Source organism: Emys orbicularis, chromosome 3 (genome assembly GCF_028017835.1).
Source record: "Emys orbicularis isolate rEmyOrb1 chromosome 3, rEmyOrb1.hap1, whole genome shotgun sequence".
Lineage (NCBI taxonomy): Eukaryota > Metazoa > Chordata > Testudines > Emydidae > Emys > Emys orbicularis.
In genome coordinates this window covers 117,271,631-117,289,006 of record NC_088685.1, presented here as the reverse complement: position 1 = coordinate 117,289,006, position 17,376 = coordinate 117,271,631, and the positions used below count along the sequence as shown (strand labels likewise).

The 17,376-nt window shown below is 41.5% G+C and overlaps 1 protein-coding gene across 1 annotated transcript in view; it reads right to left on the bottom strand.

The window, feature by feature from the left end:
* AKAP12 (A-kinase anchoring protein 12) overlaps window positions 1-17,376 on the bottom strand; it is a 127,447-nt gene that overhangs the window by 6,220 nt on the left and 103,851 nt on the right. Inside the window, exon 3 of the mRNA XM_065401981.1 lies at window positions 1,745-8,075. Within this exon, the coding sequence (XP_065258053.1) occupies window positions 1,753-8,075 (6,323 nt within the window). The 3' untranslated portion in view covers window positions 1,745-1,752. The remainder of the gene's footprint in view (window positions 1-1,744; window positions 8,076-17,376) is intronic.

Below are 17,376 nucleotides of genomic sequence, written 5' to 3'. Positions count from 1 at the left end.
TGGCTAATAGCCATTGATGGACCTATCCTCCATGAACTAATCTAATTCTTTTTGGAACCCCATTATAGTTTTGCCCTTCACAACATCCCCTGGAAATGAGTTCCACAAGTTGACTGTCCATTGTATGAAGAAGTATTTCCTTTTGTTTTAAACCTGCTGCCTATTAATTTCATTGGGTGACCCATTTTTAAAAAATTATTATTATTATTATGTAAAGAGTAAATAACGCTTCCTTATTCACTTCCACATCATTCACAATTTTCTAGACCTCTATCATATTCCCCCCTTAGTCATCTCTTTTCCAAGCTGAAAAGTCCCAGTCTTTTTAATCTCTCCACACGTGGAAGCTGTTCCATACCTTGATCATTTTTGTTGCCCTTCTCTGTACCTTTTAAAATTCTAATAAACCTTTTTTGAGATGTGGTGACCACAACTGCACGCAGTATTCAAGGTGTGGGCATACCATGGAAATATATAGTGGCACAATGATATTGTGTGTCTTATTAGCTATCCCTTTGCTAATGGTTCCTAACATGGTTAGCTTTTTTCACTGCTGCTGCACATTGAGTGGATGTTTTCAGAGAACTATCCACAATAACTCCAAGATCTCTTTCTTGAGTGCTAACAGCTGATTTAGATCCCATCATTTTGTAAGTATAGTTGGGATTATGTTTTCCAATATGCATTACTTTGCATTTATCAACATTAAATTTCATCTGCCAATTGGTTGCCCAGTCACCCAAATCTGCCCAGTCTGAGATCCCTTTGTAACTCTTTGCAGTCTGCTTTGGATTTAACTATCTTGAGTAATTTTGTATCTTCTGCAAATCTTGCCACCTCATTGTTTACCCCTTTTCTCAGATCATTTATGAATATGTTGAACAGCACTGGATCCAGTATAGATCCCTCCATTCTGAAAACTGACCATTTATTTCTACCCTTTGTTTTCTTTTAGCTGGTTACTGATCCACGAGAGGACCTTCCCTCTTATCCCATGACTGCTTACTCTGCCTAAGAGCCTTTGGTGAGAGACCATGTCAAAGGCTTTCTGAAAGTCCAAGTACACTGTATCCACTGGATCACCCTTGTCCAAAGAATTCTAATAAGGAATATTAAAGCATATCTCCCCAATCTTTAACAAAAGCAGTGTCGACTCTTCCCCGACAGATTGGGAAACACTGACATAGATGAACACAAACTTAGGATGCTGCTTGTGTAGGGAAAGCCCGTGGCGGGCCAGGCCGGTTTGTTTACCTGCCCCATCTGCAGGTCCGGCTGATCGCGGCTCCCACTGGCTGCAGTTCGCTGCTCCGGGCCAATGGGAGCTGCTGGAAGCGGCAGCCAGTACGTCCCTCGGCCTGCGCCGCTTCCAGCAGCTCCCATTGGCCTGGAGCAGCGAACCGCAGCCAGTGGGAGCCGTGATCGGGCGGACCTGCGGACACGGCAGGTAAACAAACTGGCCTGGCCTGCCAGGGGCTTTCCCTACACAAGCGGCATCCCAAGTTTGGGAAACACTGATCTAAGTGTCTGGTAATTCTGGTTGAAACTACAGTTTCAACCAATATGGGTCTAGTTTTCTCAAGTTAGGCAAAATAATTTGAAAATTTGGGCCCTGGGTTGCAATCCTGAGGAGGTCTTTGATGCGTGCAAAAGGCACTACACAGTATCAAATCAGTAACAATGAAAAAAATGAAAAGTTTCTGAATAATGCTACCAAAAAATAAGTAATGAAAATGCTACTTACGTTGGGCCTCAAGATTTGGTGAGCTCTGACTTTGATTGTGAACTCCCACAAGATGCATATTCTTGATTATTTACATCTTCCTCTGTGTGTCTCTTCATGTCTTCCACTGGTTGGCCATGTTTGTCTCCCTTCCTTTCTAGATGTGTTTGCTGAACCATATATTTCTCTTGGGTGGCCACAGTCTGCCCCGCTTCTTTTTCCTTTAGCTTTGGTTGGTCTGTTCTTGTCTCTTTGGATAAGTCTTCTGAAACACTCATATCTATCGCTGATTTTTGACCCCCTAAACTTTCACTTGAAACATCTTCAGGGACAGCTACAATCTTTCCTGAATCCTGAATTTCTCCCTCTTTTGACATATCAGAAATTAATGGCACATCTTCTGTTTGTTCTAGAGTAGCTGGTTTCTCTGCAGACTGTGTTAAAATAGTATGTCTGACTGTACTTGGTTGCTGGAACGCTCGTTCTTTACCCTCTATTGTCTTTTCACCTTTTACAAGAAGCTGCTGATGAGCCTGTACACTTTCCTGAACTTCAGCTATATTTATACCGTTTTGACTTCCGTCTGTTGATTCAATCTGCTGCTTGGATTCAGATGCCGTGCACACAGCAGCTGGCTCTTCTGCTCTTTCAAGTTTGTCAACGGCAGTCTGAATGATCTTTAATACAATTTTTGTACTCTGAGATTCTATAGTGACAGACTGAACAATATCTTTTTCGAATTCTACGTGGGTTAGAGATGGGCTTTTTTTATCTTGAGAAACTATTTTTTCCCCAGCTTCTTCCCTACACTCTGGCTTCTGTTGCTCCTTCCCCTGGGTTGCGTCATCCACGTAATCTTTTTGGACCAAATCAGATTGTGTACAGCTTGTTGCTTCCTCAGTCATTCCATCCACCATTGCAGCAGTCATCTCGGATACTGACAGTGTTGCAGTTTCTTCACTCCTACTGTCTGCAGCCTCAACTCCTGAATGAGCAATGGTAATATCTTGGACTAGTTCAGAAAATAGTTTTTCAGGCACTGCTGCTAAAGGCTCTAAAGTTTCAGCTGAGGTTTCCATAGATGTTACAGTTTCTACAATGATTTGTTCTTCAATTGCTGCAGCTGTTACAGGCACAGACGCTTTTTGAGCCTCAGAGCTTTCAATAGTAGGAATGGGTGAGCCAGTATCTTCCAGCTGCACAGCTAAAATCTCTTGCTGCACTGGAGTTGAATAAAGTTTATCACCGCTTGCAAGTTCCAATTTTCCAGATTCAAACAAATCTTTTTCCACTTCCGTCATTAGCTCAAACTTGGTTTCCTCTTGCTGATTGTCATTTGAACTTGTCACAGTCAATAGAAGTGTTTGTTTTGCTTCCATGGGCTCCTCTTCATCTCCCTTTCCATACACAGGCAGTTCTTTAGGATGTATGTCGCTCTGTAGAGGGGCCCCATTTACAACTGCCCCCGGGTATTCTGATTCTAAGTTAGACGGCGCATCTTCTACATCATTCTGCATGGGAGCCTCAGCTGCAACCGCTTTAGTGCATTCTGATTCTAAGGTAAGCACAGCATCTTCTACCTCTCTCTTCACAGGTGCCTCAGTTACCCCACTCTGCATGGCGTCCCCAGTTACAACTGCCCCTGGGCATTTTGATTCTAAGGAAAGCAGGGCATCTTCCATCTCACTCTGCATAGGGATCTCAGTTCCCTCACTCTTCATGGTGGTCTCTATTGCAGTGATTTCTGTGCATTTTGATTCTAAGGTAAGCATGGAATTGTCCACCTCATTCTGCACTGTGGCCTCCTCAGTTACCTCACTCTGCACAGTGACCTCAGCAGCAATTGCTTCTGTGCATTCCGATTCCAAGAGAAGCACGGCATCTTGCACCTCACTTTGCATGGGAGCCTCAGTTGCAAGTGCTTCTGTGCATTCTTTTTCCACAATACGCGCAGCATCTTCCACCCCACTCTGCACAGCGGCCTCAGTCATATCACTCTGCATTGGAGCCTCAGATGAAACTGTTTCAGTGCATTCTGCTTCTAAGATAAGCACGGCACCTTCCACCTCTTTCTTCACAGGAGCCTCAGTTACCTCACTCTGCATCAATCCCTCAGTAGCAATTCCTTCCACCTCACTCTGCATGGTGGCCTCAGTCACCTCACTCTGCACAGTGGCCTCAGTGCCCTTTGATTCCAAGGTAAGCATAGCATCTTGCCCCTCACTTTGCACAGAGGCCTCAGTCACATCACTCTGCACTGGAGCTTCAGTTGCAACTGCTTCAGTGCATTCTGATTCTAAGATAAGCACGGCATCTTCCACCTCTTTCTTCTCAGAAACCTCAGTTACCCCACTCTGCACAGGGGCCTCATCTACAAGTGCTTCTGTACATCTTGGTTCTAAGGCCTCCCTGGCATGTTCCCTTTCACTCTGCACTGGGATGTCAGTCCCCTGACTCTGTATGGGGGACTGAGCTGCAGTTGCTTCTGTACGTTTTGATTCCAAAGAGAGCATGGCATCTTCTGCCTCACTCTGCAAAGGGGCTTCTGTTACAGTTACTTTCATGCATTTTGATTCTAAGTTAGGCACCATGTCCAGCACTTGCTTAAATTCCTGGGACAGCTCAAGCTTTGCTTCATGTGTTTCACTTTCAGATCCATCCACTTCTGGAGCACCTTCATCTGTGATTTCACCTGGAATTATTACTTTTAAATTCACTTTGGCCTCTTCAGTTGAAATTTCTTGTTGTTTTACTACTGTAACATACTCAGGTTTCACTTCATGCTCTGCCTTGGTAGTTATTGTGACACTACTGTAAAATTCCTCCTCTTTCAATTTACATTTCTCTAGAATCCTTTCTACTTCAGACGTTTCTTCGTGTCTTTCTATAAATGCTTGTTCAGTTTCTTGCCATTGACTTTCATCTGCCAATCTATCCAGACTTTTAGCTTCTTCTGTGTGTTCCTTCATCACTGCACACTTTTCACTCATCTCTGACACTTCCTGTAGAACACTTTCGTCAGCTTCATTTCTGCCTTGAACCGTTCCTGCACTTTCCATGTGTTGAATGTCAGCCTCTTCAGGTTCTTCTTTCTTTAAGGACTGTTCAACCAACACAGTTTCTTTGCATATGACTGTAACTTCATTAGCTTCATCTTTCATTTCAGATCCAATTTTCTGCACTGACTGAATTATGACTCCAGTCACAGTTCTTTCACTAATCAGCTGTACTTCTTCTGATAGCTTCACTCTTTCTACAACTTCCTCAAGAATTTCCTGTGTTTGTTTATTTAATTCTTCTAAATTTTGCTCAGTCCCTTCTATCTCCTGCACAGGTGTAACTTCTTCTGTAGTATCTGGGGATTCAGTTAACTGTGACACTGCAGAAACCATCTCAGTCGTCTCCTCTGCAAGGGACACTTCTGTTGCTTCTTCACCACAGAAAACTTCTGTTGCCTCTTCCAGTGCTGTCAATGCTTCTGAGGTTAACTCCAGCTCACTTACTATAGTATCATCACTAATGTCCTTTCTCAACTCTGGCAAAGTTTTAGAAACCACCACTGTCTTTTCTACAACAACTTCAGTTTCAAATATCTGCTCAGTTTGTTCTTCATCATCTTTTTCCTGTTCAATGGACTCTGTCACAGTAGCAGATATCCAAGATGGTGACCTTTCTTCAATACTGGTAACTGCTCTCTCCCCCTCTACAACAGTCACAGTAACTGCATGAACCAGTCCTTCATTAAATTGCTCAATAATTAAGGTATCTTCTAATTTTTCAGCTCTCTTTTCATCTAAAGTTTCTTCCCTTATTGCCTCAGTTTGTGTTGCTTGTTGGGCCTCAATTTTCTCTTGTTCAGCTGCTTCATACTCAGATAAAGGAACAACAGCTGGAACATCAGAGTCTTCTTCATTGGTTTCTGTCATCTCTTCTCCAGCTTCCTCAACACAAGCTTGTTCTGGCTTCCCGTCTGACTTTTTCTTCCGACGACCAGGTATTAATTTTTTAAATGAAACCCATGTTTCTTCTTTTCCAGGTTCACCATCTGAAGTAGAATGTTCTATGCTGGAAACTAACACAGATTCTTCAGTTCTCTCTTCCATTTTGGTTTTGGATTTTCTTCTTGGAGTGACTAATCTTTTAAATGATTCCCAGGTTGAAACACCCTCTCCTTCAGATGGACTTCCAGCTTGTTCTGGTGAGGAACTTCCTTGTCCTTGATCACTTTCTTGGGAACTAGTTAGGATCGTGTCTGGTGCAGTTTCTTTGCTTTGGCCAACTTCATCTATTTTTTGGCCTTCTTGAGCAAGCCTCTGTCCTACTTCCTCATCAGAAGAGGAGGATTTCCTAGCTCTTTTCTTAGAGGAGCCTACACAAATTAAGGCTTCCCATGATACAGAAGTATCAACCTTTCGTTTTGGCTCCTCTGTGCTTTTTTCTAGCTTCTGCTCCTCACCATTTACTTTAGTTTCTTCCTGATTTTCAGAGACTGCACTTTCAGTAGAAGACAAGGTAGCACTCTTTGCCTTATCAATTTCTTCTTCTTTGTCACTTTCAGAAGGCCTTCTGACACGTTTCTTGGGAGTCACCATCTTTTTAAACGATGCCCAAGGAGTTACACACTCTCTTTTCCTCTCTACATCTGAAATTACTTCTTCTTCGGTTTCAGTGACCCGTGTTGCATCTATGGCTTTCTCCACAGAAGGAGGCTCTGTTGATTCTTCAGGTGAAGAGGCAGAGCTCTCTGCCTTCTGTTCTTCTGGACTTTCTGGGGAATCAGCTAAATGTTGAATTTGTTCTACTTGTTCCCCTGGCTTAGTTTCTTCTCTCTTTCCTTTATGCTTCTTTCCAGAAAGCTTCTTTAAGCCAGTTCCTGTAAAAAGTTTCTTTAAGGGGCTGCCTTGCACTTTGGCTCTTTCTTGTGATGACAACAGTTCAACCTCAGTCGTGATGCCTTCTGGAGGCTTACATGCAGCTGCATCTTCAGGGCTTGGTTCTGTTTGCTTGATGTGGTCGTCTACTACTATGCATACTGTTTCTTTGGCCTTTAGTTGTTCCTCAGTGGGTTGAATTCTTTGTAGCTCACCATCTCCTTCAACTGATTGTTCAGAAGCTGAGGAGGGCATTTGTTCTATCTCATTTGTTTTAACCTCTTTCGCCGCTGTAGTGCTAACATGAACTTCTTCCTCTGTCTCTAACTTTTCATCAAAGATTTCAGTTGCCAGTGGAGCTTTTGGTTCAGGTTTCTCAATGTTTTCACCAAACACTTCTGTTGTCATTGGAGCTACAGGTTCAGATTCTTCTTTAGATTTGCCTTTAGATTTTTCTAATTTTTCACCAAATATTTCCATGGTCGTGGGAGCTGGTAGTTCAGATTTCTCTTCAAAGTGTATTTCAGTTTTTGCTTCTAAGGATATTTTACATTCTTTCACTGGTTTTGGTTTTTCTTCAGGGGATAGGTCTACTTTTTCTTCAAAGGACATTTCAGATTCCTTGTTTACACTTTCAACGGTCCCTTGTGGAAGTGGCTGTTCAGAAGGAATAACTACTTCCTCCTTCAAACTTGCTTCTACTTGGATCTCTGTCACTTCCCTTTCTTGCTCTTCCCTTTCTTTCTCAGTTTTCTCCTTCTCATGTGCTTCTACTGGGATCTCTGCCACTTCCCTTTCTTGCTCTTCCTTTTCTTTCTCAGGAGTCTGCTGCTCATCCTCTTTAGGCTTCCTAAAACTTGTCTTTTTCCTAAACCCAGCCCAACCCTGAGTAAAGAATTTTCTTAGTGGTGATGCGGTTTCATTAACTAATCCATTTGTTGGAGACTCTGGTGACTTGCTAGGTTCTTTTTTTCCTTCTGCCTCTTCGTTTCCTTCAGCTTCCTCACTTGGGCTTTCTGCTACCTTTTCAGGAAGAGATTCATCTTTCCTTTCCTCACTCTTTGGTTCTTCTTCAATCTTTTCTGCAGGATGGGTCACTTCACTTTCTGTTGCTTCCTCCACCATTTCCAGCTTGACTTCTTTATGATCTCCAGCTCCATTTGCTGCCACTTCTGCTTCCTCTTTTTTTACAGTCAGTAGCTGAACAGGTTCAGACTTTTCAGTCTTATCTTTTTTAACAGTAAACTTGAAACCAACAAATTTAAAAACCTTTTTAAATCCAACATCATTAGACTGAGATTCACTGGGCTGTTCTAGCTCTTCTACTTTTTCTTCTTCTGATGGCAACTGTTCATTAGCTTCTTGAACATCCTTCTGTCCGTCTTCCACACGATCCTTATCGGTTGATTCTGGTGGCATGGCTTCCATATTTTCAGCTAGCTCTTCTTTTACAGTCACATTCGCAGGTTCTCTTTGTCCAACTGTAAAAAAAAAGAAAAGAAAAGAAAAGAAAAGAAAAAGAAAGTAAAAATCAGATAAAAACAAATTAGATTTACCATCTTAATTCACTAAATTATGTATTAAAATCACTCAAAAGATAATACATACTTCAACTTTTAATACAGATATGAATTTACATTTTAATGTGATCTTGTAAAATATAAATTCCAGTAATATGGTGGCACCTCTTAGGTCTGCTAATTAAGGGTTTATCAGCAGTTATTATAAACCTAGTTTCCCCCTCATTTGTAAGAGGTGAAGAAAGTCATATCTGGATTGGTCTTGTGCTTGACAGAATGCTCATTCAGAACATTCTAGGCTCACTCTCATTCTTTCTGGGCAAGCGAAGTTCAGGAGTTTAAAACAAGTTCAATACTCAGGTTGTGTTTGGGTAACAGCTGTTCACTTCAGTAATGCCTCTACTTAGAAGATACATATGACATTGGTAATTTTTTCTGAAGCAGATGCTCAACCTCCTTCCCAGTTAGGAGAAGAGCACAGCATCAAGAATGAAAGCACCAATCCCGCAAACTCACCCTGAGATCTTCAAATCAAACTGGGTTCTTTCCTTTTCCACACATCGCCAGTATTTAAATGTTCTGACGGCTAGATCTTATCCACTCACCAGTGCAACAGCTTATCAAATCAGTGAGGTTGCAGAGGTGTAAAAGAATATAGTTTGGCTTGCAGAATCAAAGCTGGTGATGATACATGAGAAGGCAAGAACCCAGTTTTAATCTCAGATCCTAGCAGCTTTATCTCTGCTTAGCTGCTTCCTGCCCCCATTAGACAGAGGAGTGCCCCAGTGAAGGCAGAGGACATCTGATTAAAAAAAAATACAATAGTGTGGGGAGGGAAGGAAAAGAGAACAAGTACACTCCATCTGGTCTATATTATGCACTCGATGTAATGCATGTCCTCTGGTGCAGTGGTGCTGATTATAGTATTGGGTGGAGGATAGCCCAGGATCTTCCTGTTCCCTACCACTCTCAGGTCCATGCGCAGGAGTGGGACTACAAGCCCCAAGGAAACTAGTCATTCCATCTCCCTCCCTGTGCAGGTATGGTAGAATGCAACGGAATGTGGCGTCTTCCGCCCTCTTATTCCCCTGCACTGCCACACAAACAAATCACAATTTAGCTCTAAATAAAAATACAAACTAAAATGTTTATTTTCCCCTCCACAAGAGATTTTCCAGAGCCTCACTTTTTGTTGTTGTTGTTGTTAATTATAAGATTTTCATCAAACATTTTAGGTTAGTTTCTACTTACAATGAACCTTTCTGCACCACATGCTGACACCTGCTTCTGTGCATGTCAGTCTCGGAGTCCCCCTTCCTGCTTTCCTACAGATCATCAAAGGGGGCAAATCTCATTACAGCTTTCCTGCTAAGAGCATTTGGCCTGTAGGTGGAGACAGTTTAGTTTATGCCTTACATAGTGTACAATCAGAATTCTAATATGCACTGTAGTCTTTCTGGATGCATGCCAGGGTTCTTGATTTATATAGTACATTATAGTTGTTTTGGCAAAATGTGCCAACGACTGTGTCCTTATTAGTATATTGCCAGTACAGTTAGCAACAACCCAAGAGAGACAGCAGTTGTGAACTTAAATGCAGTGTATGCACTCTAATGTTTAGACCATAAGATTATAATGCTACCTAATGGCCAAATGCACTTAGCAGGAAAACTAAAATGAAACTGGGGGGATGGGGGTTGGAATGTAAGTAACAGGAAAAGCTCAGAGACTCCAAAACACACACAGAAGAAATGAATGCAGGAATGCATTGCATTCCACTCACAACTACTGACTTATGACAGTTAAAATTATTGAATTCCATATAATCAACATAAGACCTTGTGCTCACCCTGCTGTTGCTAAATGCGGACAATACCAACTTACAGCTATTTTGCTTTGAAGAAACGCAAGCGCACAGAATAAGTTGCAAACAACAAATGTCAACTCTGGTCCTCCAATCAAATACAGACTGATAGATCCTTGCACCTGTGAAGAGCAACTGGCTTCACTGGAGCAGGAGTGTCACAAAGGTTTACCTGTCTGCATCCAATTGTAGGATCGGGGTTATATTGTATAAAACTCACTCAAATAATGAATCTATGAAACTTCCAACAGTTTAACCCTGAGAGAGGGCCTTGGCGCTCATATCCAAGAAGGATCAATGAATTTTGAAGGTATTTTTAAAAAGTGAACTAGCTCAGAATATTTCATAGTAGTAGCATGTTGATATTATTTGTATTTATTAAGGTAGTTCTGTAATAACTCTCATGAGATGAAAATGAAAATACTATGTAAGAGCCTTACTTTTTTTTTTTTTGAGAAGCAAGTGTGTTGTATTTATGTGAGCACACAACTATATAAAAGTTAGTCACTGGCAAAGAAAAATTAAAGCAAATATAGAAATAGTTACAAGGAATTCTATTTTTGGAAGAAGTTCATATTTTATTATCTGAATTAACTATACATGTTTGTTTTTAACTTATTTCATGACTACAGTAGGGTTGCCAATTTTGGTTGGAAGTATTCCTGGAGGTTTCATGACGACAATCTTTAATTAAATATTAAATCTTTATTTCTGGAGACTCCAGGACAATCCTGGAGGGTTGGCACCCTAGACTACAGGAAAAAAACATCCAAAACCTGGCAATAAGACCCCTATATTATCTCTGCAGTTTACTGTATACAGAAACTATAGCACTAGGCTAAAGTGAAAAATAAAAAGCACCATATGAACCCATAATCCTAGAAGAACATACTAATTAAGTCAAATATGTAAGTGTTAAATCATAGCTAATCTGGTGGCTCAAGTATAATGCTCTACTATTAGGGAGACCCAAACTGAAGCCTGCTTGTAATGGGATTTAGGAAAGTGTCAGGGACATGAAGAAAGTTCTTAACCTTTAGAGAAGATTTACAGGTAAATTATAATAATCACTCCTAGGACAGTCATTGCTTCTAGCATTTGATTACTGGGAATTTTTCCAGCTGGAATTCTAAAACTGTTAACTGCCTAGAAGTGGTAGTTATACAAATTACATTCTTTATTTTTATAGTATGTTGCTTGTAGTCTGCCATTGTTTCCACACCCACATTCATTAATTTCTTAAAATAATGTGAAAGGAATAAAATGAAAAAGATATCTGAATGCTAAATGACAAAATCTGACCCTGGAGAAGGTGAGCTGAGTTATCGCATCACAACTAACCACTGCAACTAAGAAAATTATTTATCTATACTACTTGTTCTCTGAAGGTAAATTACGTGAATAGATTCCTGACTCCTGGAAACGCAAAACTTCCAGAAGTTATTTTGTGGAGATTAACTAGAAAAAATGGGCCTTGTATAGTCATTTATACTAGTGTAAAGTGGGTATAAAACAGAATCATGCTGTTTGAGTAAGTATTTTGCACGAGGGGAAATGATTATTCAAGGTGTTGGACACTAGTGTACAGCATACACAAAGAGATGCTGGCTTCAAATTTTTGAACACAATATGACTGCATTGGCATAAGTTGCAAAAATTCCACCCCCCCCCCCCCAACCCCCAAAATCCATCAAAGCCACCATAGCAACATTTAAATATCTAATGGACAGGACAGTCAGAGCACTCCCAGCTTTACTTGGAAGGGTCAAATTTGGTTTCTTGCTAGGAGATTGAGTTCACGTAATAATGCTTTAGAAAAGTATGCAGAGAAATCAGCCTAGTGGGGTAAGGAAGATATTCTAGGTAGGAAGCAGGCATTTCTCTTACTCAGCATGCCTTAATATGACCTTGAAGCTGTAAGCATGCCAAGGAGCAAAATGAGAGATGCAATTAGACCAGTGCTTCAACTGGAGACAGGGAAGTAGTAGTGACTCTGCTCTTCTTCCCACCCACTGGGGCTGCAAGTGACTCAAAGTTTCTCTTTTCCCACCCTCAAGCTCCCCTTCAGAGCTGTAACCACTCTCCCCCCCTCATTTTGCTTTTATTTTCCAACTTTTAAAACATTCTCTTTTCCAATCACCTCCTCAACTTTAAAAACTAAATTAAATTCAAATTCTGAAGATAGCTTAATTTCTCCACCTTTACAGCAAATGTCAGTTTGCTGGACTTGGTATGAGGGGTAGTTCTGGCTCGTCACTACTGTCAGAGAGAGTCAAGACGAAAACTGGTAAGTCTCATGGTTGTCCCAGATATCACTCAAGCTTGGAGATATAGCAGAAGAGCTGGGACTGCCTTGAAACCCTGGACGCATGGTCAGTAGCATGTACCTCTTCCTGCTCCTCTCAGATATCATCCCAATAATACCTACTTCCTCTCCCCACTTCTACACCATCAGCTACATACTCCTGCTGCTGCAGTAGGGTGAAAGAAGAAAGTGTTGGTAGACAATTATTAGAAGTTTGCCATCCCTGACAACAACAACAACAACAACAACAACATCAATCCCCAAGTCAAAATTAATTTTCTTGAGGTTAGCATGACGCTGCACTGGTGTCAAATGGAACAAAAACTGGTTAGATCACTCCTGATCCAGAGGCTGTATGCTGAAGATCTGTTAGAGAAGGTTTGAAAAATTTACCAGACACCTATTACTCTGAGAACTCTCTCTGTTAATCAGAGGTAGATGCTAAATTCAAGTACAATGGAAGGGAGAAGTTTCACTGCAAGATCCAGGGGCTACAGATGTGAGGCAGCCAGCACACTGCTATTGGGAAGTGAAAGGGGCTTGTATTTCTATTAGACTATTGTCCCTGAACCCTGCTAGATGGTCATCATATTTCAGACCTGCATTTGGCTAAACAAAGATCTTGTAAAATTTGAAAATCCACTTCTGCTTAGCTCCTGGGAAAATTTTTCTGTCCCTTCCCCTCTCTAGTCTCTCCTGGCTTGTATGAAAGTGACTGAAAGGTGGGGGAGGAGGAAGCGCACCATTACTCTACTGCTCCCTTCCCTGGTATGATGATGTGGCTAAGTGAGGGGCATACAGGAGTCACAGTGGAGTTGCCATCCTCATTTCACAACCAAACTTACCATTAAAAATAAATAAATAAATAAAACAAAACAAGTAAGGCCTCCTTTCTCACACCCTCAGCTTCGAAGAGGCAAATGGAACACTACTACTTAGACTAGAAGAAACAACCCCGTAAAACAGTCCAAACAACTCCCCCCCACACCCCCCATTTAGAGAAAAGGCTTGAAAAATCCAAGGGCAGGTCTACACTGACAACGCTGCAGCGGTGCAGCTGTGCCACTGTAGTGCTTCAGTGAAGATGCTACTATTCTCCCGTCTGCAGAGTTAATCCACCTCTGCAAGAGGCGGTAGCTATGTTGACAGGAGTCAACACAGTAGCTGTCTACAGCGGGGTGTTAGGTCGGTTTAACTGCATTGCTCAAGGGTGTAGCTTTTTCACACCCCTGAGCAACGTAGTTATAATGATGCACATTTATAGTGTCGAACTGGCCTAAGTAGATGAAGATTTTATCTGATGGAAGTTGAACCACAACAGTAATGGGTTTTCACTAGACCATTACCACATGCTCCTTCTTACTATCTTAAAGAACAGATCTAGTGTCCTCCAACCAGAAATCAGTTTATCCTTAATTTACCAATTTTAAATCTCTACTGTACTAAATTCACAGATATCTGATCGGTTGAATGTTATAACCACAACATTTATCAATTTACTGTATGCAATTTCGTTAGTTTCTACAGATCCACTTGATATATATGGGTCCTAAATATTACTAAAAATATTGCAGCTCTCTCTGCCAGGTTGCACTATTAAATATATTGTCTTAGTCAGGGAACACTATTGCTAATCTCTGACTAATAAATTTAAATGTCAGCTAAATTGGAAGTAGAATATCTGCAAATATATTGGTTTTATTGGGAAAGAAAGAAAATATGCTCTAACTTGTTTTCATTTTGAAAAAAATTAAAGCCACAATATATTAAAAAAAAAAAAACCCTCTCTTCATAATCTACAACAGGGATCGGCAACCTTTGGCACGCGGTGAGCCCCATGGTGGGCCAGGCTGGTTTGTTCACCTGCCGCGTCCGCAGGTTCGGCGGATCGCGGCTCCCACTGGCCGTGGTTCGCTGTCCCAGGCCAGCGTGGGCTGTGGGAAGCGGTGGCCAGCACATCCCTCGGGCCGCACTGCTTCCCACAGCCCTCATTGGCCTGGAGCGGCGAACTGCAGCCAGTGTGAGCCGCGATCGGCCGAACTTGCGGACGCTTACCCTGGTGGGCCAAAGGTTGCCGATCCCTGATCTAGAATCTTCTAACAACTGTATCATCCATAACTGTGTCAGCAGTTTTGTTTTGCATTATATTAAACTCATTTCCTGAGCAGAAAAACCTGTAGCAAAGTGATAATCAATGGCCAGTCCCTCAATGCACATGTCTTCAATCTCCAGCTAGCCCCAGAATAAACTATTATACATACACAGACTTTCAGAAACTACTAAATTTACACTCATCTGCAATGCAGCACCTTACCTTGCCAACTAGCTTGGTGATTCAAAGTTGTACAGCTTCCAATATATTAACTTTGGGAAGTAAAGTGACTGGATCTAGAAATTACTTAATATCCTTTATTAAGATCATGTAATTCTACCAATTTGTCAGAATCCTGTTAATTAATATTAAGTATCTTGTGTATTTAGATGAATACTTTTGGATTATATAACAAATCTGACATTGAGAGCAGAGGAGAAAATTTTTTGGGGGGTGGGGGGGGGAGAAATGTTTTCCTCCCTCCCCAACACCTTGTTTTGGGAATTCAGTGCTGGTGACAGGTGATGACTTGACATCCCCGAAAGTCCTTTATTTATTCACAGGTCAGGCACAATAAGCATGGTCAATAGCAATGCAAGCTAGCCTTGTTACTGTGCTATAACCCACACATGCAGGAACCACTTCTCAGAGTGAGAGGTTTGTTTAGCACTTCCACTTCCATCCATTAAATCCTTCGTCTTTGATGTTGCCAAATAGCGCCAAATGTTACAGTGATTGTGGTCATATAGAAGTCTGTTCTCTAGAAGTAAGATTGAGACCACCACACTCATTTCACATAGGCTATCAAACAGCCATCAAATGGCAGCAGCTTTTGGTCACCACCAACCTGGGCTAGATTTGAAAGCCAAGAAATTTTATTCTGAGATTCTTTCTATGACCAATGGAAGTAATTTTCTTAAAAGTTTATTATGCCATCAGTGGAGGAAGGGATTTCACTTGTGTTATCATTAGCATTTACAGGAATTACATACCTGCATGAACTACCATGCATTGACAAAGAAAGAGAGAATCCTATACTTATATGCAAGTTTTGCAATATTCAGTAAAATGAAAGGGTCACCCAGTGCTTAATTTGTAATGAAATAGGTGCTGGGCTCAAGCAGTTAGGTGCCGGGGCTATGAACTGCCAAGCCTAGAGATGCCAAGGCTCAGCCCTGGCAATTCCCGGCACAAAATTAAGCACTGGGGTCACCCAATGAAATTATAGGCATCAGGTTTAAAACGAACATTAAAAAAAAAAAAAAGTACTTCTTCACACAACCCACGGTCAACCTGTGGAACTCATTGCCAGAGGATGCTGTAAAGGCCAAAAGTATAACAGGGTTTAAATAAGAATCAGGTAAGTTCATGGAAGATAGGTCCATCAATGGCTATTAGCCAAAATGGTCAGGGATGCAACCCCATGTTCTGGGTGTCCCTAAACCTCTGACTGCTAGAAGCTGGGACTGGATGACAGGGAATGGGGATCACTCAATAAATTGCCCTGTTCTGTTCACTCCCCCTGAAGCATCTGGCACTGGCCATTGTCAAAAGACAGAATACTGAGCCAGATAGACCGTTGGTCTGACTCAGTATGGTCGTTCTTATTTCTTATGTTAAATCAATGCAAATTCTAGTTTTCTTAAAAAACTAGACAAAAAAACACCCACCCCCAACAAATACTTAAAGAGTTTAGACAATCTGCTTTCTTGAGACCACTGCACGACCTATCTGCATCTCTCTCCTTCCCCTTGCTCCCCTCACCCATAAATTTGAGACATGACCATAGGCCAAGAACCTATGCTATAAGCAGAGGCCACAACAGATATGCCTCCCTAGAGCTGAGCCTAACCCTCTGTTAGACCAAAACCACCTAAACCCACTCTCCCTCCCAGTAAAGGCAGACTCCCATTTCCATTCCTCTATTTCCCTCCCCCCACCTTTAATGATGACAAGTAGGTGGTGCTGGTCCTGGTTTGGATGCATCTAGAGAATTGCTATGATGTTGTTTTGAGGATGGAGCCAGTCTCCTTTGCTGTTGTCTCTTGAGGGCACAAAAGAGCTGAGTGCCACCTACACAGACTGGTTGATCATTTGCACTTCTTGCCTAGCAACAAATTAAACCAAGTCATCTAAAATACAGGTGATTTACCAGACACGATAGATGTTTACCAGACAGGTAATACATTCAGCATCCCAAGCACCCTGGACTAAACTCCTCACTGAAAACAATCCCTTCCAGTAGAAGTTGTGGACCAAATCTCTATGGCAGTGGTTCCCAAACTTTAACAACCTGTGAACCCCTTTCACTAAAAATGTCAAGTCTCACGAATCCCCTCCTAAAAATGAGTATTTCCAGGGATTTTCTCCTTTACCGGAGTATAAATTATAAAAGCCGTGATCTTGGAAATATAAAATGTGTTTTTATGACATGCTTATTACACACTATTATTAATTATTATTTATCATTACAGTATTTTTATTACATTATGAAAATGGCAACACTCTTCCAAGATCTCACTTTCGTAGCTTGTATCACTTTGAATAAGCCTGTTATAAGACCAGGCTCCTACGTTTCATCAAGGAGTATCAGATGTGAAACAGCATCAGAGACTCAAAGAGTTCCTCCTACACAAGCATTCAGGTCTTAAGCAGTCCAGGCAAACAACGCACGTTACAACAAAGCTTAAACTAGTTCTTCATAATAATTTTAAAAACAATACTAGCTGCTTATTTATTTTAAAAACAGCAGAAAATATCCACCTCCCTTTTCATTTCTTATAAGGAGTTTTGAAGTTTAAATCTCCTCAGTGTGATAGATATGCTTGCTTTGATCCTCTTAGCTCTTGGAAGTCCAGAGGCTCCAGGCTGCTGGCCCCGTGCTGTCCCTATGGACAGCTCTGTCCGCCATTAGGGAATTTTTTCCCAAGAACCCCCTATAACACTTCGTGAACCCCCAGGGGTTCACAAACCCCAGTTTGGGAACCACTGCTCTATGGCA